The sequence below is a fragment of the Scophthalmus maximus genome, chromosome 18, assembly GCF_022379125.1.
Source record: "Scophthalmus maximus strain ysfricsl-2021 chromosome 18, ASM2237912v1, whole genome shotgun sequence".
Taxonomy (NCBI): Eukaryota; Metazoa; Chordata; class Actinopteri; order Pleuronectiformes; family Scophthalmidae; genus Scophthalmus; species Scophthalmus maximus.
Window position 1 is genome coordinate 12,726,513 of NC_061532.1, and position 20,179 is coordinate 12,746,691.

Below are 20,179 nucleotides of genomic sequence, written 5' to 3' on the forward strand. Positions count from 1 at the left end.
GAACGACTTGGGTTGCTTGGGGTGAGGCTGGACTTGCGAGTCAGAGACCAAAAGGGTCTTTCCACTGGGCAACAGCGGTCGTGAAGCCAGAGAGAGGCGTCCCCCTTCTGTTTTCACGTCTCCGCACACCACGCCGCAAGCATCCATCATCAAGCTGCTTCAATGAAGCCAAGCCAGTGTGTGTACATTGGCATAAACCTGTCTTTCTCTGTCACCCGCGCACACCCACGCACCCACGCACGCACGCACGCGCGCACACACACACACACACACACACACACACACACACACACACACACACACACACACACACACACACACACACACACACACACACACACACACACACACACACACACACACACACACACACACACACACACACACACACACACACACACACTGCGGTTCTTCACATGACTAATGGTTGGAAGAAATGAGAGAAACCCTTTATTTTCATGTCTAACCACACACATTGGCCGAGTTGACGCGACCTTCGGAGCTATTTGTGGGACTGACCCCGGCGCGTCAAAGCTTTGGCTGTTGCCATAGTTACCGACAACTATACTTTTGTGAGTCACACGACGCCGTCCAGTTAAGAACACTGGAACTGGGGACGTTGACAACCTAACCGGGAGCTAACTGCATGTTCGTGTTTGAGCGTCAGGAATTAGTAAAAAAAAAATCACTAGGGTATGATTATATTTCTGCCGACCGATGGATTAAACTCCTCCATATGCAACACAGTGAAAATAAAATTCATGAAAACACTGTGGCTCTGGACACCACATAAGATCTAGTCTACACATTTACTAAATCACTTGAAAACAGGGTCAGTCACTGCTTCACTATTAACACCCATTTGCCACTGTCAGAACACCAGCCTCCCTAATGGAAACTTCCACAGTGCAGCCACTCTTTGATGTTCAATGTCCTGCAGGAGTTTTTGATGAAAAAGAGTAATTAACTTTTTTTTTCTTTTCTTGTGCCCTCTTCCCTTTAGCCTCCCTTCCTGACAGTTCCTGACTTTGATTTCAGTGTGTGATCCTCACTAGTCACGAAACGGCGAGAGTCACACACCTTAGTCAAACGTCAACATGTTTAGTTTCAGCAATGCATTGTGGTCCTCTGTGGTTACTGTAAGAGGTACAGGAAGTTTGCTGTTTCCACCTCTTATACAAGGGATTTCTTGAATAATTATGATCATGTGTTCATCATCACAAACCAGTTGGCCCGGCCAAGAACTTCAAGATATATTGAAGCTTCTTTAGCTTCTTTTAAGTGGGTTGTAGGGTGGGTTTTTCCATTAAAAATACCATGCAGAGGGGGTGGTAATCATGGTTGTGCTTCAAACACACACACACATTCATACAGACTAGATGAGTCAGTGGTCCGACTAACATCCAAGAGAAAGAAATGGAAAGTGCACTTCTTCCACAGGCCAAGAACTTTAAAAAAAAAAAGTAGACTCCCATGTCCGAATCTACAAAATCTCTTTGCATGACGTGGAGTGTCAAAAATCCTTCTTGTTTTAGCACCACAAGTAATAGAACAAGTAACAAACTCAGGGGTGAAATACCACTGAAGAGTTAAAGGGTTAATATAAAACTCTGTTTAGGCCTGTTTTTTGTGTTATTAAATCCTGTCATGCGAGGGGTCAGAAGGTAGATTGGGCAACATGGCTTTGTAGCCCTAATGAGCTAAGAGAAGGGGCATAGAGGGGGGGGATTTATGCTGGAAGGGGGTCGCTTTGGAAAAGGCAGATCTCCAGAAAGAGAGAGAGAGCGGCTGGTTTGCATGTGTTCAACAACTGCAACCTCCGTCTGAGACTGATCATTTTCTGCCATTTCCAGCCTCCTCTAGTAGAGTTTAAATGTCACATGGGCTGGGTGGAGTTGGAGTGTCTGAGTGCCGCTGGATGCACATGGACCCAAAGAGGCCGAGTCCCACACACAACCGCACCCAGGGGAGATGTTTTGGCCAGTGTTTCTATTCCCAGATTTCCAGCCAGGGATTGAGAGCTACTTTCCTCCCACTTCCCAGGCAGCCACATTTCAGCTCCTTGCAACAAGAAGCGCACACACACACTTGTGTCTATATATATATAGTTCCATGAAGACGTTCAGCTGCATTCCCCCGTGGAACCCGTCCCGTTCATAAAGTCAAAACACTATCATGAGAACTCTCACTGACCGTAGACCCATTCAACAAAGTGAAGAGGAAAGTATAAATAAAAAAAAATTAGGGTCAGGACATCTCAGAAAGAGGAAAGAAGGGGCGGCCACAGTGAAAGCTCCTTTGTTTTGGTTCGTGTTCAACGCAACCCACACATGCACATGCACACCAATTATTATGTATTTGCATAACACTGCGTGCCACTGCACAGCTGACAGTTTGAAAACATATGTGCGGCAGCAAGGTGTTGAATATCACTCCAGATAGCCTGAACAAGTAGTCTGGTCTCTTTCCAAACATGCACACACACACACACACACACATGGCAGCTGCAATATTTTTAAAGTACTGGGTCCACCCTGCTGCAAGAGGCCAAGTCTAGAATTAAGGATCCATGACATGTAGCTGAGGCAGTCGGGATGGTGACACAAAAAAAAAACACCCTCCACACCCTCTTTTTGGTGACACTCGCATTCCTGCTGTCTTGTTAGATCCAACAATATTTCTTTCATTAGTTGCTACGCGTCACACCCAGAGATAATGTGCGAGCAGATGAAACCTGTGTTTGGCTAAACAGGTAAATCTGGTTATGTTGCTTGGGACTGCCACATGGTTATTCTCACATTATCTTAAAGACGTCCATACTCAAGCAAAGGGAGACGCATTTAACGAAATTCACCCAAATAATGTGGATCCACGCTTAGTTCACAGACCAACAGAATGATTTCCGTCCAGAAGGCTGTGCTGATTACATCATGTGTCTCGTGACATGCACTGAACTCCGAACATTGTCCCGAACTTCTCTGGAGGGGCGTTCTTTGAGAACACAAATGTCCCCAGATGTTGCTCCGGACACTCTCCGGTGTTTCTCCTGCCAGCCCCAGAGTACGAGCACCTCCGCAGAACGTCCCAGTGAGACCATGTGAGAATACAGCAGGAACATCTCCGGCAGATTCACAGCGAGCGAGCGGGCGGGCGCGTTGACGACTGTGAACAAAACGCTGCTTTCCGGAGCACAATTATCGCAGCCTCCTGAATGCTCTGCCCCAGAGATTTTCCCGTTGTTGTAAACGCTTGTATCTCCTGCTGCGTTCGTCATATGTGAACAGCAAACTCAGAAGAATCTCCAGACCGCAAATCTGCCGACATTGTCCCGAGGTCATGTTTGAAAACAGCTCATCATAGTGTCTCTTTCGCTCATGATGCAGATTATTTGGCAAACAGTTCAACATGAGCTGGCAACGTGGCGGATGAGAAGCTGATAGTTATAGTCAGATAGTTATCTGTAAACCTGATAATGTTGGCACTTCTGCAGGTAATACAACAAGTCGTTTATGAAATATCAGGCAATATGCAAAAAGGGTTTCACTCAGGTCAACATAAGACAGTTAAAATTGACCAAAGATCAAAACCAAAGACAAAAATATGATAAAAGCTGCAAACAATGAAATAAAACGATGACTAAGACGGTCACATTCTACATAGCTAAGGATAAGCTGCCTTTAAAAGCTGGGGAAAACGTGGGATTTAAGAAACTGACGCACACTTTTGATGCACAATATAAATCTGCCAGTGTCCTTGATGCAATTTTATGTATTTAAATGGTGATTTGAGTCTGCGTGACTTCAAAAGGCACATTTAAAATGTTGCAAGAAAGAAAAATCTCAAATCACATTAAACACAGAGTAATGAGCAAGGAGAAGAAAAGGCAGACACGACGCAAGAGGAGAAAGAGAACAGGCTGGGTAACAGGAGCTGTGGAAGTGTGGAGAAGGCCACAGCCGAGTCTTCGTGTGACAAATAAACAGAGAGGGAAAGAGGTCAGGTGAGTGTCCATTATAGTGTAATAGCCGTAAAACGACAGGCTATAGCCCTGTGGATGATATTTGACCTTTCACATTTGTCTGCACTCTGGAATGGACAGGGGGGGAGGGGAAGTGCACAGAAAGGATAGGTAGCTAGGCCTTCAGGGGGTTATGGGACAAAACAACCAGCCCTCTGTAACATCTGCTTCAGCCCCTTTAGAACTGCCAAGGCCTTTAGCAAACCACGCACACATCTGGTTTCTCAACAGAGTTCTGCTTATCAATTTTCGGGCAGCAGCTGATAATTATTTTGCAATGACTTTTGATTTACTGTTTCCTCTGGCCGTTTAAATGAGATTCAATTTACGAGGAGTCAAAACGAAGCAAAGCAGCAGATACCAAGGATCTGTACTCAAATTTGTTTTAGATTTATTTTCTGACCATCGACCCTTGTTTCATTAGCATCTGCTTCAAAGCCCAAAAAAACATCTCACCTGTCTGATATTATCCAGAGGAAACTCACCTAAATCAAGTCAAAATTTTGTCCAGGATCATGAACAAGTAAATGTTGGTCATATGTGTCTTAGTCTCCATATTAAATATATAATGAATAGCTTTTGTCTGGGCATGTAAAAGGTCTGCTAAGTTACAAAAGCCAAAGCCCTCAGTATAGACAGCCCTGTAGAAAACTTTGCCCCTGCGGTACCTGAAACATCTCGTTTGCATTCCTCCATTTTTTGTTTTCCATAAAGCATTTACGTCACCACGTGACATGTAACATTCATGCCTACCGGCTACTTTGGCTGTAAACCGAGAGAGCGGGGCTGAAAAGAGGTGCTGCATCAAAAAACGACATGACACAAATAATACATGTAAAACTATTCTTGTAGACCCCCACAAACTGAAAATGATGAATCTGTGAATGAATTGCCAAAATGTTGGGAATTTTTACGCTTAAACCCATCAATTACCAAAGATGGTTCACTGTCGTCAGATTATCTCTTTTTTCTTTTTAAAAGTCCCGATGCATTGCGCTGACCACTGGCTCAACCCTGCGCTCACTTTCCACTGTCCTCAACTCAACGTTTTTCCCCTCTCTTCGTGGTGCATTGTGGAAACTTGCATAACAGCATGAGACGCTGGAAAAAATGAGCCACCCCCCTACTACCTACAAGTGGCAGATATATATATATATATATATATATATATGTGTCTGTAACAGGGACAGGCTGTCTTGCTTGCTGACCTCCGTCATACGATCGACAACGCGATGATCTAAGAACTCAGCGTCGGTTTACAAATGGAACACACACCGTCTGAAATAAATAATCGGCAGCTTCAACCTGACAGAACGAGCCTGCCGTCTCCGCGAGACCGGGACAACCATTGACGGGTTTTCTGTCAATCAGTGACGACGACGACAGAAAAGAGAGGGCACGCTGTGTGAGTAAACGCTCAACTGTTGTGGATAAATTCTCCAACCATTCCAAACATGACCCCCATGGCGGCCAGCGTTGGAGATCACTTGAACAAGTGCACTGTCGGTGCTGCTTTTCTCACAAGGGTTGTCTCAGCTGTGAAAACATCCTTCCACCTGCCCAACCCACACACGCGTTCACTTCTCACACCCCCGTATTACAGCTCCATATTGGCTCCACGTCTCAAGAAATGTATCATTGTGGCGTTAAGCAGGTGTTTCGCCTGGTTTAACCTGGTTTCCCACAGTGTCTTCGTTATGAAGCCGAACACCTAACTTCAGCCATATTTCTGTAAGCCCGCCAAATACTCAAGTAACACAAATATCCCTCCACAAGGTGAAGATAAGAAACAGCTTCGAGCCACAGCCCTCGGGTTACCTCTACACACATGTGCCCTGCTATATATTGAGGGTTGGTTTTTTCTAGTGTGCAGCTAAAAGCTGCAATGCTACATTTTTCCCCCCTTCTTTGCCATAAAGGGAAAAAAACATTACTTGTACGGTTGCTAGGGAAACCAGAAACTTTGTAAGAAAAGCATTGTGGTCTGGAGACAAGCATTGTAAATTACAAACTCCATCTGCACGGTGGAATTCCTGGCACAAGGTCTGCCAGTGCTCTGAGGCTGGGCGGGTGGGGAAAGCTGGCACATGGACTCGACAGGATGAATAAATCTACACTTTATATCATTTTTCTGCTGCATTTGACACTTTACAACACACAGACCAACAGCGGTGATGTGGCCGGGGGGGGGCGACAGGGGGACCGGGCAACAGCCCGGGGCAGGTTTGGAAACATGGACATCACAAAAAGCACATGGCACCACTTTATTTTGAGGCCAACATAACTTTTTATATGGTGAATTCCACTGTGCGCGTTACAGTCAACTCTTATTAAACCAACGGAGGTTACATGAGCTGCTGCATACCAATGATTTATAACTTCAGTTTTCCACACAAGGCATTTGATTTTAGCTCAATTATTGTTAAAGGACGACATCACCACATGCTGAATCTCTTATGTCTAATGTTTTTTGCGTTTGAATATACTTCAATATGTTTGCTTGCTTTGCTCACCTCTCTATTTTCTCTTGCCATTGTACGTGTACTTGTGAGCCCATTTGTGCTGGTTGGCATCTTTGTATACCACACCGGAATTTAAGTAATCATCCAGTAACTCACTATGAAAATCCTCATGAACTTGACACATTATATATAGAAAACACACTTTGCACATTTTTTAATGGGCTCTACTTTACCAAACTTGCCAGCATGATACAGCAAATAAGTATTGATATATTTGTTTGATAATGAAAAGCAGAACTGTATTTTAAAGAAGAAGTGAGTGCTTGTAAGGAAACTTCCTTAAGGTGATGACCAACTGCAGGCCTCGGTTTATCTTTCTAATTTGTGTCTCAGCAACATGATTTTTAAGCAAATGTCCCATGCACAAACAATGTCACTTAAAGTTAAATCAGACTCCAAAAACACGCAAATTAATTCCATCTTTGAGCAGAGATTGGACAGACAACATCAGACACTTATTCCACATACTGTGCCGACCTTAAAGGACCTTACAAATTGCTCGACTGAAGCGCTCCTCCTCCAAACAGCAGGAACAACAACTTGTTTGTGTGTCTGCCTCTCTCTCTCTCTCTCTCTCTCTTGCTGAGGGTGGCGTCTACAAAAGATTAACCTATGGAACGGAATGATCCGCAGAGAAAGGAATCACAGGGTGCGGCTCTTCTAAAACCCATCCCCGCATTCTTGCCTTCCCCTTTTCTCCGCTGCCATTGGTCACCTTCCCTGTTACTTTCTCTTTCTCCGAGCAGACGTGCGTTACAGTTGACCATCTCCTGTTCTCCTCGTGCCTTTGTCGTCTGCTCTGACTCTGTCCGTCCCCCCCCCCGCCTGCATGGAAACTGAGGTGAACTACGCACAACAGGATTTCTGGCCCTGTCAAGTGGTTTCTTTTTTCAGTGATTGCTCACATGCGTATACAACAAAACAGTTCCTTCTAGGCAGTTATGAGACAAACTGTCATTTTGTTAAAGACACTACAGTCGCACAGGTCTTACGCTACATCCAAACTACTACGTGTTCGTTTTAAAACAGCGTCTTAAAACAGAAACGACCTCCGTCGTTGTTGCTCCATATCAAAAGTAATCCCTCGTCCATACTAACACACCTGAAAATCATATGTCACGTGACCATTTGTGTACACTGAGCATGTGTGTTACTAGTATAAACAGGAAGCAGATTGTCTTACTCTGCAGTTGGTTACTTGGTTACAGAGAAATACGATGAACGAGAAACGACAGTGGTGAAAGGTGAGGTCTTCTCGTGGACAGATGACGACGTGGAACTCAAACTTAAGAAGGTATTAATGATGTTTCGCCTTCACCGCTGGCGGTCGAGTCGAAGAACTAATCGGGAACGTCTCCGTTATTGCCCGTCCACACTACAACGCAGCCCTGTAGTTTACAAGCTAAAAGAGCGCGAGCAAATTTCCAAACGTCTCCGTTTCCATAATTGATGGCAATAAGTAATCGCTCAAGACAAGAATTCTGAAAAATGCCCAGAATTATCAGAATAACATACCAGATCTCCATCTGATGATGTCGTTGAACTCCTCGTTGGTTCCTCCCTCTGCGTCGCCTCCGTGTGTTGCCATGGTTGCCGATATAATCCAACAGCAGATATTAGTTGAAATCCAGCTGATAAAGGTGAGTCAGGTCTCTTGACACGCAGTGGGACAGCCCTCTTTCAGTACCTGCAAGGTAAGAACAAACAAAACTTGGAAGTCAACCTCAGTCAATCCCAAGTTTGCACGGCGCTCTCAAGAAACTGAACTTCTTCTACTTTAATGTGACCTCAGGCGGTGGAAACTGAAGGGGCGCACACACACACACACACACACACACACACACACACACACACACACACACACACACACACACACACACACACACACACACACACACACACACACACACACACACACACACACACACACACACACACACACACACACACACACACACACACACACGGTCACATAACACACAGGAAGATCTGGCACTTCATGAGGAACACCTTAGGTCATTAGAACGCTAACAGCTGTTTGAAACTTTACGCCACCGCGTCCCCTCAGGGCTGTTGAGGAAGGAAACAAAGTGGTTTCACACTATGACCTCAGGCGGACAAAGGGGGGGGCATTGATTTATGTGTAGAACGACTCCTAGTATGGTAATTGATGGTGTAATAACTGCTGGTTATGCCGTAGACTTTAGTAAAAGCTCGGGAGCAGAGTAGTGAACGATCTCAGCCACAACGTAAGGACGTAGAAGTGGTCTAAGATTTTTTTTTCCCCCACTGTGTAAGTAGTAAGATAACAGTCAAAACACAGTGACTGCTCCTCTTTTAAGTAGATAATCATTATAAATGTATGGTTCCTGGCAAACAAGTTCACGTCAGACCCTGGACACTGGACTGAGAGAAAATATTTGCAAATGGCACACTGTTGTTTCTCTCCGCTCCCTTTCAGATCCAGACGGGACGTCGTCACGTGAGCTCAACTTTCAGTTGGCTCTGACAATATAAAAAAAAACAAAAAAACAAAAACAAAGCACCAGCTGTCAAAATCTCCCGACTGACAGAGAGAGTTGGTGGGCTGGTGCAGCAGCTTCACAGAGTCACTTCCAGGAGTGTGGCCGCTCTTTTCTCTCTCCCCTGTGGGGTCATGTGCTCGTGGGTCTGTTTTAATTCTTCTTTTTAAACACCATCGTCTCAGAGTTCACTCGGACAGGCTTGACCATGAAAGGAGTTCGGGTGCACTTTTATCATCCAGTGTTTGGGTGGTGATGCAAGACCCCGAATATAACTGTGCACTCAAAAGGAGAAGAAGTCGTCGGCGGCGGCGGCCTCCTCTGTCTCCCTGGTGTCTCTCAGTTCCTCTCAGTGTGCAGGCAGAGGAGGGGAAGACAAACAAGACAACTGAACAGAAGTGATCGGGCAAGCATAACTTTCTGGACCCTGTGAAGCTGTGGAAAAGAAACAGGCGCAAAAAAAGTCAAGAACAGTAGAGACTCCTAGTTTGGTTGATCTGAGCAATTAGGGTCAGGGGCTTGTCTGGAGAAATGTAAAGCACTCCCATGTTGTGTTAATCTGTGGAGATTACCGCCTCACACACACACACACACACACACACACACACACACAAAGATTTTTAAACAGCAGACCTCTTGTGGCGGTTCATATTCCATCTCTGAGGCATGACTGCAGCATTTCAGAGCTTCCTTGACTTTTTTTTTTTTCCATCAGGAGGTTTTGCAGTGAACTCCAGAACAAGTGATTATATGATAAGCTTATTTCAAACTTTCAAACTTTTACAAAACTTTACAACCCCCCCCCCCATAATAAAATAAAAAATGACAGTTAATATTTAACTACAGTTCCAGAGCTCACTCTCTCTCTCACACACACACACACACACACACACTCACTCTCACACACAAACACACACACACACACACACACACACACTCACCTCTGCTGTCACCAAGGAGCCAGGAGACGTGCTCGCCTCACAACAAGTCCACACCGTGTGTAGACAGAGTCAATGGAAGAGTTCAAAACCTTTTTTTTTTTTTACATCCAGTTGATTTAAGGCATTCTTCTTCGTCTTCTTCTTCGTCGTCTTCTTCTTCTTCGTCTTCTTCGTCTTCCTAACTAACTAGCCGACTGAAGACAGCCGTGCTCCAGCGCATCCAGTCTCCACAGTGTGCCCAAAAAAAACGAGACGCCTTTTTTTGGGGGGGGGGGGCACGCAAAGCTTCACGCAGCCACCGAGAGCACACGGCGGGGCCACCGCTTGGGAAAAACCCGGGGAGACGGACGTTACATTTCACGGCTCAACACCGCGGAGCTGAGAACGCGAGGTCCCGCAACTTTGTCCCTGTTGCTTCACTTTGACTCCTTCGCCCCGCCGCTCGCAACCAGCAGCGGCAACAAGCGCCTCTCGCCGACTTGGCTAAACGTGGCGGAAATGCTTTCGCCGTGTCCTTCAAAGTAAAAGCACACTGGTCGACGCCGACTTGGCAGTCATTTCGCAATTTTTTGGCGCCATTTAAGGCGTTGGTAATGTGATAATGGAATCAGGCTCGAACCGCAGTTTCCAGCAGCGTTATGGGAAGTGTTTCATACAGTTATTTAATTAACTACGCATCCGTCAATTTTATTTTTTTACCGTTTTTTGACCGGATGCGCCGCGCGCACTGTGGGTGGCTTCACACTGGACCAGGGCTTTTCTCCCCTCAGGCTGTAAAAGTTTTTTCCTGACGCGGACTTGGAAACATGGCGCGGTGGTCGTCACGTGACGCGACACCAACGAAACCAGTTATTCCCACTGGGGGGAGAAAAAGAAAACACCAACAGAAGAAGCTCCAACCGTGGAACTCTAATCAAATGTTTGACTGAGACGTATGAGAAATAACTATGAGCTGTGCAAAGTATGAAAGCAAACTAACATTTTAACCATCGTTTTCAATTAAAAGTTGTGCAAACTATATATATATACACACACACACAAATAGCAAAAAAATCATATTCATACACACATTGTAAACAAAACAAAACGAACAGCAGGACATTTATAACACCTTTAAAATATCTTTTAAAAAATCAAGGAAGTAAAATAACAAAATAAAATGACAGTAACCATATAAATAACCATTATAATATATACAGCAGTTTATAATTACCAATAACCATTCCATCATCCTTATTATATCAGGTTTCAATTTATTACTCTGTGTGATGTGTTGGTCTGAAAAGCAACAAAAAAAAAACTCTTCCAAGACCTGAGGGAACTAAATAATAGATTAAGGCCCAGTGGGAAGAGTATCTGAGGCTTTTGCGGATGCAGAGATGTTGATCTTCCATTGTACGTCCTCATCCTTCTCCCTCCCCTCTTCTCAGTTGTCAGGCCCCTTTTGTGGATGCTTCCTCATATGAGATCGGTTTCACAAATTAGTGCTCTTGTCAGCCTCCGACACCTATCGAGTGACAGGGCATTTGTTCGGTGGTGCTTGTTGTCGTGGAGGGAGCGATGAGACAAGTGGGAACTCAAATTTGCAAGTTCAAAGATTAACGTGTAAAATGAGAAAATCCTACTGCACTGCTACACATGTGTTATATGTTTACATTCCTTTTGTCTGTGAACAAAAAATGCATTCAATACGTTAACAACGTTTTACAGGGCTTCTTTTTCCATCTGCACATCTCAAATCTATGTGACTGCAGTGCAGCAAACTTTTGAATACTGCTGCGGATATTTTCTGAGGAAGCCTTTCCTGTGGCAGAAGCAGATGACTGGGTATGAATAAGTTCGTGGCAAATGCCTTGCAGTGAAATTGTAGGGATGATGAGAGTGTGTGTGTGGGCCTTTCTTCAGTGGGGCCACAGTGCTGGACTCCACCCCTGAGACTTGTCAGGACGACTTAGATCGCCCTCTTCTGTCCCAACGGTGCAATTACGCCTTAAAGATTGACCACATTTGTTTACAGGACTTTACAAGAAAACAAAAAAAGAAAAGAAAAAACAGATATCCAAAAATATAGTTATGTTTTGTAGAAATAGAAATTATTTGGTTTCTTCACGTCTACCAAAATATGCCGAATGCCCACTGACACCCCCCTTCCTTCCCCATGGACATTGACTGCTACATGCACCTAAATAACACCCCAAAAAATTCCACCTATGTAAGCTGTTACCTACCTGGCAATAAAACGTATTCTGATTCTGATTCTGATTCTGATTGTGACTGCATGGGCCAGCAGGAGGCGGGCTTGTACTGTAGGAAATATCTAAACAACTTACACTACTGCAAATCTAATGTTGGATTTCAGCCTAACAATATTTGACTAGACTATTAATACAACGTCGCTGCCTATCTTGGCAATTCCTTCAGATTATTTGTACCAAAAATTAAAAATTGTACATTAAATGAAATAGAAAAATAGGAGTAGAACTGTTTATGAGGAAGGGAGGTTTACTGTCTTATGGTGTATCGTACTAGTAGATCACAGTAGAAACAGAATAGTAGCTATTGTCACAACGGATTGTCACATTGTGAGGATTTATTGGAAGATCATGTTGGATTTAGTTTCTGTCCTGATAGTTCTTGTGGTGCACTGGCAATAGAAAGAGGTGTGCGGCTGAGGCGTGTGCGTATTCCTGTTACATTCTTTGTAACATTCCGTTTAATTATGACATTCGGTTTTCGGAGACGATCCTTTTCACTTGTCCACAAAAAAAGTGGAATCGATGAAAAGATATACCAGGAGTGGGGTTCGAACCCACGCGGACATATGTCCATTGGATCTTAAGTCCAACGCCTTAACCACTCGGCCATCCTGGTGTGTACGACCACATGGACAATATACCCGCTTCATAAAAAAGAACCTGTAAGACGACATTTCTTTGATATCATTCAGTGGTTCTTTTTTCCACAACATTTTTTTCCCAATATATACTGCGCCAACGTTACTGTGATTCTATGCTCCTGTCGAAAATGCTTCATGCGTACAAATACTACGCGGGCGGAAGTGTTTGCAGTTACACGGGCTACAACTTGTGGAGCAGTACCGAAGCTAACATGCTAATGATGCCGATTTGGATGACAAACAACTGCCGTGACGTCGCTTCGTCACACCCAAAATGTCAGCTTCGTAAGCATGCGAGAAAACCCCTCTGCTGTGTCTGTCGCAAGCAGAAACATAGCGAACCCCCGGAAGGATCAGGTTATAACAGTTAGCACATGCTAACTGAGAGCACAAGTTCGGGCAGACTCGGAACTCAATTCAACCGCACGTAGTAGTGGAGCGTCTGGCTGTGACTGCCTCACTGAGACCGAGGGAGAGGAGGGAAAGAGCAAAGAACAAAGCGAGGAGTCATGCGAGGAGAAATAAAACCCACCCTCTGACGTCTCGTCTGCAGTGTAAAGTTTTACCAGCTTGTCTGAACTGATGTCTCCATTCTCTTCTCTGCGTGTCTGTCCCCTCTGACGTTATAATGCTACCGTTTGAAATAGAAGCCATCTCTGTGACAAGTGTTGCTCTTGTCGCCAACCATGTCAGTTTTAATATTTTTTTGAATGTTCACCCAACTGGATTTTTGTCACCTTCACCTCACCTCTCATCGTCTCACAAGAATGTAGGTCTGCCTCACTTTCCTCCCGCTTTAAACAACAAGAGCCAGAGCCGGCGCTAGCCCATATGGGGCCCCGGGCAGAATGTGATTTTGCCCCCCCCCCACTAACACTATTGTCTATGCTCGGTCGTTCGCGCACCGTTTGTAAATCTAATGCACCTATTATCAATTTATTTTTAACAATTTCAGATTTTGAAAATGTCCTAGAAATGTGGGACCATTGGGCTGTGGGACCATTGGACGGGGGCACATAGGGCTGACCCCTGGTTAACTAACCAACGTTAGCTGAAGATACCTTGACTGAACCGAAGGCTTGTTGGACGGCTAGCCAGCCGGTCGGTGAATGTTTATGGTGAAACATTTTTGGCGACGTTGCCTTTATCTTTATACGCTACTGCGTTTTCCATCAACTGTCTGTCTGACTATGGCTGTATCGAGCCCTGCTTAAGCACGACCATAAGGAACCTCAGCATGACTACCCTTTCCTTTGTGACTTGGACAATTCAGCGCATTTCTACATATAGTTGCAACTCTTCTCAGTGAATCTCAGCAGCACTAGCAGTAATTTGCAGATTCTCTCGAAATTATTCTTGCTACTGATCACACCCATGACCCCGGTTAATCTGGATTTCTGAAGCACAGGAGAACCCCTTTCCCATTTGGCCCAATTAACTTAACTAGTGTTGTGCTAATGAAGACAAATGGGTTTTGATTGAATGCAACATAATTTAGTTTGCACGCAAGCGAACTGCTCAAGTTTCCAATTTAAAAGGAATGTCGTTTTAATTCCACTCGTGGACTCAAACCCACAGCTGGTTACTCCAAACCTTGAAAAGGTTAAAGCCGGTCACATCAGGTAAAGGAATTCATTTCATTTATTGTCTTTGTAAAGGTTGGATTTACCAAGAATAAAGACAATTCAAACAATTCATCCCTTTGTGCATCACTTTAAACATGGGTAAATATTTATTTCAGTTTTTAATCATCCATAAAATTGCATCAAGTCAAAAGAGGCCCTACAATATTTAGTTGTTTCTCCAAAAGGGTAGACAGGGACAACATTGATGCAAAGGATTTTTTCTCTTATACTGTATGGCTTTCTTCATGCAAACATTGATTTCCTCAACATATTCCTCAGTGCCACAGACATTGGTCTCAATGTTGTTGATCATGGATCCCTGCTCCCCCACCAGCATGGCCATGTCCAGGAACATCTCATGGACCTCCTTCAGCCTGGCCTCCAGCTCCACCAGTTCTTTGTGCCTGCCTTTGATCTCACACATCGCCGAGCGGCAGGAGCGGGCGCCTTGTGTCTGCAGACTGTGGGACAGCTCAGCCCATCCCTCACAACCTTTGTCCACCAGTACATCCAGCTGCTCATCAGTGATTTCAGATCCCATAATTGAGGCCTGCCTCTGGATCCTCCCCCGACAAGTACTCCTCTGCATCTCCTCAGCCCGAGTGTAGTCACTCATAGTAGCATGGAGGGCTCTGGTCAGTGTGTTGTACTGAACTCGGGCAATGCGGCTGACAGCAGAGTTGTGACCTTCTTTCTCCTCCAGCCGGCTGCTTTCCTTACCCAGAGCCTGCAGGCGGATGTACAGAGCCTCCCCACGTTGCTTGATGCTCCTGGCGATGGAGTCCGAGTCCTTTTTGAGTAGGGTGAGACGTCGCACTGACGTCTTAAAGTGTTCATTGACAGAGCTCAGGCGATCAACCTCTGAGTGGAGGGAGGAGATCTCCTTGCGTATGGAGTGGGTCTCCTTCAGGATGTTGTCGATAGCTGAGGAGTTCTCAAAAACCACCGCCTGTGGAGACAGACTCATCTTGTCCACGTCATACTCAGGTCCGTAAAACTCTGGCTCGAGGTCCTCCTGGTCAACACTGATGGTCCTCAGCCTCTCCAACATGTCCCGCATTCTGCCTGTGAGACCACCGTCAAACAAAACATGGTTATTGGGCCCGTTTCTAGCTTTTAGTTTGAGTAGAGTATAAGAATATAGCGTAATATAAAATAGATTAAATCTGTGAGAGCTCATAGATAGGGAACATGAGAGATGTACATTAAACGTTGAGGTAACAGGGATTAAATCTACAGTCTACTGGCTGACTGTATGTACAAGTTACAGAACTGATTAACACCTTTACCGGGCAGGCTTACCTGCAGGTTTTCTTTCTTTGGTGAGAAACAATGCAGTCTCTCAGCTCAAGCGACTCAGTGGAATGTTGCCTTTTAAACCAGGAACAAGGAAGAAACTGTCTCGTTGAAAAACGCGCATATCTTGAAAATGGGGTTGTGACAGAAATGAAATAAAACAAAATATACGCAAAATATGTTTATCTATCCGAAACCAGAATCAAACCTGATTCTGCACACAACTTTCAAAATTGTGGTGCTGGCCTTTATCTGTTGTCATTCACTCTCTAATACTGGCTCAGGCTTTACAGCGAAAAAACTAATTTCCTCATATACCATATCGGTAAATATTCATTGAACTATTTTCAAAGTTGTCACAGTATATGACAACACAACAACAACTTACCATTGTCTTTCCAAGCTGCCTAGGCTTTCTGCCACAAATCCTATCAATTATCCACTTGTCTCAAGGTGCCTCTGCTGCTCCAAAATCCACCAACACATTATTCAAGTTTTGAATTAAAGTATCTTACCTGTTGTGACTGGCTCCTACAGTGTCAGAACGCAACCCCTTCAGTGTTTCTCACACAATTTGATTTGGTCCAAGAGGCTTTGGAAAGAATCTCTTCATTCTGATGAATGACTGCCTGCTGGGTGTGCAGCATGTGTGACTGCCGCCCCCTTCCCAGGTGACAGACACGAGCCTTCCCACTGTAACATTCAGTGCTTCCCTTTAAGGTATATGCCGCAATAAGAACTGTTCAAATTCTTTAAATGCTTAGGAAAGGGGCTTCAATGCTTCCTTTCCTAACTCCTTTTGCATAGGGTACACTGGACATTATTTTACGTAGTATAGTGTAAGTGGAGTCGGATTCTCTTAGCACCTCTGTTGTCTTTTCCTTAAATTCTATGAATCCTCCTTTACACCTTTCCTTGGCCTCATGACTTTTTTCCATTGAGGTTAAGGAAAATTTATTAGGAAAGGCGATTGGGAGGACTTTCTGAATCCCCCTGGGTTGAGGAAGTAAGACAACATTCCTCTCAAATAATGCACCCAGATCAAGTGTTCACAAGAAATTAGGAAAATACGACCAATTAATACTACTTGACGGTGCAGCATTGGATTCATGTAAAACAAGCAGCTGTGTTTGTAGAATGACGACACCTGTGTGCGTGGAGGTCTGCGTCGGGGATGCTGTCGATGTAAGGGGAGTGGGACCCCTTATAAGTCAGGAGACTTGACGCAGGACTGAAAATGTTTAACAAATGTGCAGTTATATACCAAATAATAAATCTCATTAAATCTTTATTTTCATGTATTGGCGTAATTTTCAATTAGAATAAACCCAGACTCAAGATGTATTTTAATAAAGTTTTTTATGACACTACAAGACAAAATGAAATTATTATACATCGTCATCAAAAGGCAGTGAAAGGTATCAGATTGTGTACATCACAACATATTAAGTGTGCTCTCTACATAATATGAGAAAATATTGGAGGACAAAATGGCTACTCAACCCATGAGTTTATGTATTTGTAATGAAGAAAATATGTATGATTCAAATCAAGAAAGACAACATTTAACAAATTCTAAAACATTTCAGCTTGATGTCAACTGTTGTAGTCGATTGACATGTAGTGACCAACTACTCAGTCACAATAAAATAATTGACATAAAAGATTGATTAATAGGGGTTTTTGGGCAACTCCCTCCCAGGTGGGAACTAAGCAGGATATAGAAACAGGAAACATCTTTTTAAATACTTTTTTCTTGGGGTCTGCATTACACCTCAGTCATGGGGGAATTTATTCTGATTTGGGATACCAGTCTCAAACCTATCATACAAAACATTACAGGCATGAAACGTTTTATTTCTTTAGGATTTCCCTCTTTTCTTTGACTGCACAGCACTTTCCCATCCCTCATCCCTCTATACATGACTGTATGGCCATTAGTCGAAGCATGGGAAACAGCTGCAAAACATCTTCTTGAATGGGTTGTTCTTGTCATGACGCTTGGCCCTGCCGAGTTTGACGAGGACATCCTGTATGTTTCCGTCAGTTTTCTGAATGTTAGTTTGGATGGAGGTCAGCATGGGGCCCTGCTCCTCCACCAGCACGGCAATGTCCAGGAAAATTTCATGGATGCTATTGATGCGGCTCTCCAGGTCCACCAACTCCTGGTGACGTTTCTCGATCTGGGACAGAGCTGACCGAGCTGTTTTACCTTCAGTCACGACGTTGTCATTGAAGACGCTCCACTGACCTGTCTCAATCATCTCCTCCACCTCCTCTCCTGTCACCTCACGCCCCACTATCTCCATCTGCCTTTGGATCTGCGTTTTACAGTTGTCACGATGGCTCATTTCAGCCTCGTTGTAGTCAAACATGGCATCACGGAAGCTGTTGCTCAGACAAGCGTACTGGGTTCTTGCAATGCGTGTGGTGGCTGAATTTGAGCCATGCACTTCCTCTAGCTTATGGGCTGTGCCGTCCATTTCTCGCAGCCGTGCCAAAACCTTTTCAGCCTTCGACTTAATATCAGCGCCAATGGCGTTTGAGTCCCTTTTGATGGTGCTCATGGTGGTGACGCCCTGGAGCATGCGAGAGTTATGCTCACGGAGCCTTTTGACCTCCAGACGGATAAGCTGGATGTCTCTGTGGATGTCTTGTGACTGGGAGAAGACCACCTCCAGTTCAGGGCTGTTGTCGAACACAACAGCCTCATGGCGCAGCTCCTCCTCCAGGTCCACGTTACTGAAGGTGTCGGAGACCGTGGACTCTGCATACTCCATCTGCTCCACATGGTCATTGGACACTTCCTGCAGGTGGCTCAGTCTGTCCCTCATGGTTAGGCTGGAGAGCAAGTGAAGAATACAGATTTTAAGATGATTTTCTCTGTCTGGTTATTTTTGTTCCGACACACAAAAAAGGCCTGACGTCAACAACGTATCTTCATATTTTATAGCACCTTCTGGATTTTTTTCCATACAGGCGGTTAATGGAAAAGAATCAAAGCAAGATACAAATTACATTCACGATCCAACCAAGAAACAACCCTCTAATTTGCAAGTTTCAACAATACCCAGGTCTATTTTAAGTTGCCATGCCTGTTCAAAAGTCGTTTCCTCCTTCCTTTAGATGGAATCCACCCAGTACCAATCACTGGCCTAACTGGTTCTACAAAGAATAGTCAGAGGTGTTTCTTCTCACCCAACTAGTTCTTGTTTTGACTCTCTGACGTCTTTATCCAGACATTCATTCTAACTTAGCATCAGATCATAAAAAATCTTAAAGTTTGAGTAATAGTCAAAACTTTTTTTTCTAGCAAGAGATAAACAGGCCGGTGACGCACACATTTCAAAGGCTAATAGACCAAAAGTTCTCAAACTTCAGGAACTCTTATACAATACTGCTGTCATCTCTTCCTACTTTCAGTAGAGAACAATAGCCAATAGAACAGTCCTGTTCCTAATGTTTAAAATCTACTGGACAAAATGTTGAAATTGACAAGTTTTTACTTAAACTCTAGTACTTTTGCAGCTGCTCAGTTTCATGGTTACAATAGGTCAAGGTAAATGGTAACAGGTCGTAATGTCCCGGCATGTTGTAGGAACCTTCAGGCTTTAAAAAAAAAAAAAAGAAACATAACCGATTCATTTTTTCAGTCTTCTCTACATAGGAGGTATCGCCACTTAAACATCAATAGCCTGTTCACGCACATTCAATGAGAGACTCCAACATGTCATGCAATAGAAGTAGACAGATGAAGCAATCAATTTGTACTTCATTCATGACTGCGGTAATGGAAGAGAAGCTCCTTACCTGTTTGGCTCCGACGTCCGCAGATATCGTCCTGAGTTGTGAGGGGCCCCCGGTGCCACGGCACCATCCCACGGGTCCGACGTCGACTGCTCGTGGCCCTGAGCAGAAGCAATGGGCGCAGCGCGGCTTATCTCCGGGGCTACACGGGGTGGCGTTCCCCTGTGGGGTTTGGTTGAAGATGCCACGAGACTGTGATGATGCGACTTCAGGAATGAGGCCCGGTCGGTTTGGCCCCGCGGTGACGCCGCATCTCAGGAGCGCCAGTTGGATACAGGACGAGGTGTGTGAACCGAAGTGTGTGTGTGTGTGTGTGTCAGTTCAAACCCTGCTCTGTCAGGACATGTGTGTGTTGAACGGGGGACTCTGCAGACGCATCACAGCTGCGTCTTTTGTCCAGCAACTTACTAACCGTGGTGGTGGAAGCGTTTATTTCGTACGTTTTTAAATGGCAGTGACACGGTACAGGGACGAGGCCATGCTGTGGTAGATTGACAGTCAATATTCCCCCCAGACACGCCCACGTGACTTCTTCAGTGTGTGTGTGTGTGT

The 20,179-nt window shown here is 44.6% G+C and overlaps 3 protein-coding genes and 1 non-coding gene across 7 annotated transcripts in view; all 4 read right to left on the minus strand.

Annotated features, from left to right (window-relative positions):
- The window catches only part of utrn (utrophin), a 153,595-nt gene extending 143,113 nt beyond the window's left edge, over positions 1–10,482 (minus strand). The window contains exons 1-2 of the mRNA XM_035618477.2: positions 10,004–10,482; positions 8,056–8,227 (exon numbers count right to left, since the gene is read on the minus strand). Of these exons, the coding sequence (XP_035474370.2) occupies positions 8,056–8,128 (73 nt within the window). The 5' untranslated portion in view covers positions 8,129–8,227; positions 10,004–10,482. The remainder of the gene's footprint in view (positions 1–8,055; positions 8,228–10,003) is intronic.
- Positions 10,483–12,791: 2,309 nt separating this feature from the next.
- trnal-uaa lies at positions 12,792–12,874 on the minus strand. Its single transcript has one exon. It is a non-coding gene; the product is annotated as a tRNA-Leu (tRNA).
- Positions 12,875–14,598: 1,724 nt separating this feature from the next.
- Positions 14,599–16,643, minus strand: LOC118290112 (syntaxin-11). 4 transcript variants are annotated; one of them, XM_035617503.2, is made up of 3 exons: positions 16,336–16,642; positions 15,827–15,921; positions 14,599–15,589 (listed from the first exon to the last, which is right to left on the minus strand). In XM_035617503.2, exon 3 carries the CDS (start codon positions 15,582–15,584, stop codon positions 14,691–14,693), a length of 894 nt encoding a protein of 297 aa, XP_035473396.1. In that variant the 5' UTR covers positions 15,585–15,589; positions 15,827–15,921; positions 16,336–16,642; the 3' UTR covers positions 14,599–14,690. The 4 variants fall into 4 exon arrangements, with proteins under 4 accessions (XP_035473396.1, XP_035473395.1, XP_035473394.1 ...); XM_035617502.2 differs by having other exon boundaries at positions 15,827–15,946; XM_035617501.2 differs by having other exon boundaries at positions 15,827–15,895; positions 16,336–16,641.
- A 517-nt stretch (positions 16,644–17,160) lies between these two features.
- On the minus strand, positions 17,161–20,166 carry stx11b.1 (syntaxin 11b, tandem duplicate 1). The gene is made up of 2 exons (XM_035617499.2): positions 19,631–20,166; positions 17,161–18,661 (listed from the first exon to the last, which is right to left on the minus strand). Exon 2 carries the CDS (start codon positions 18,652–18,654, stop codon positions 17,758–17,760), a length of 897 nt encoding a protein of 298 aa, XP_035473392.1. The 5' UTR covers positions 18,655–18,661; positions 19,631–20,166; the 3' UTR covers positions 17,161–17,757.
- Positions 20,167–20,179: the final 13 nt, after the last annotated feature.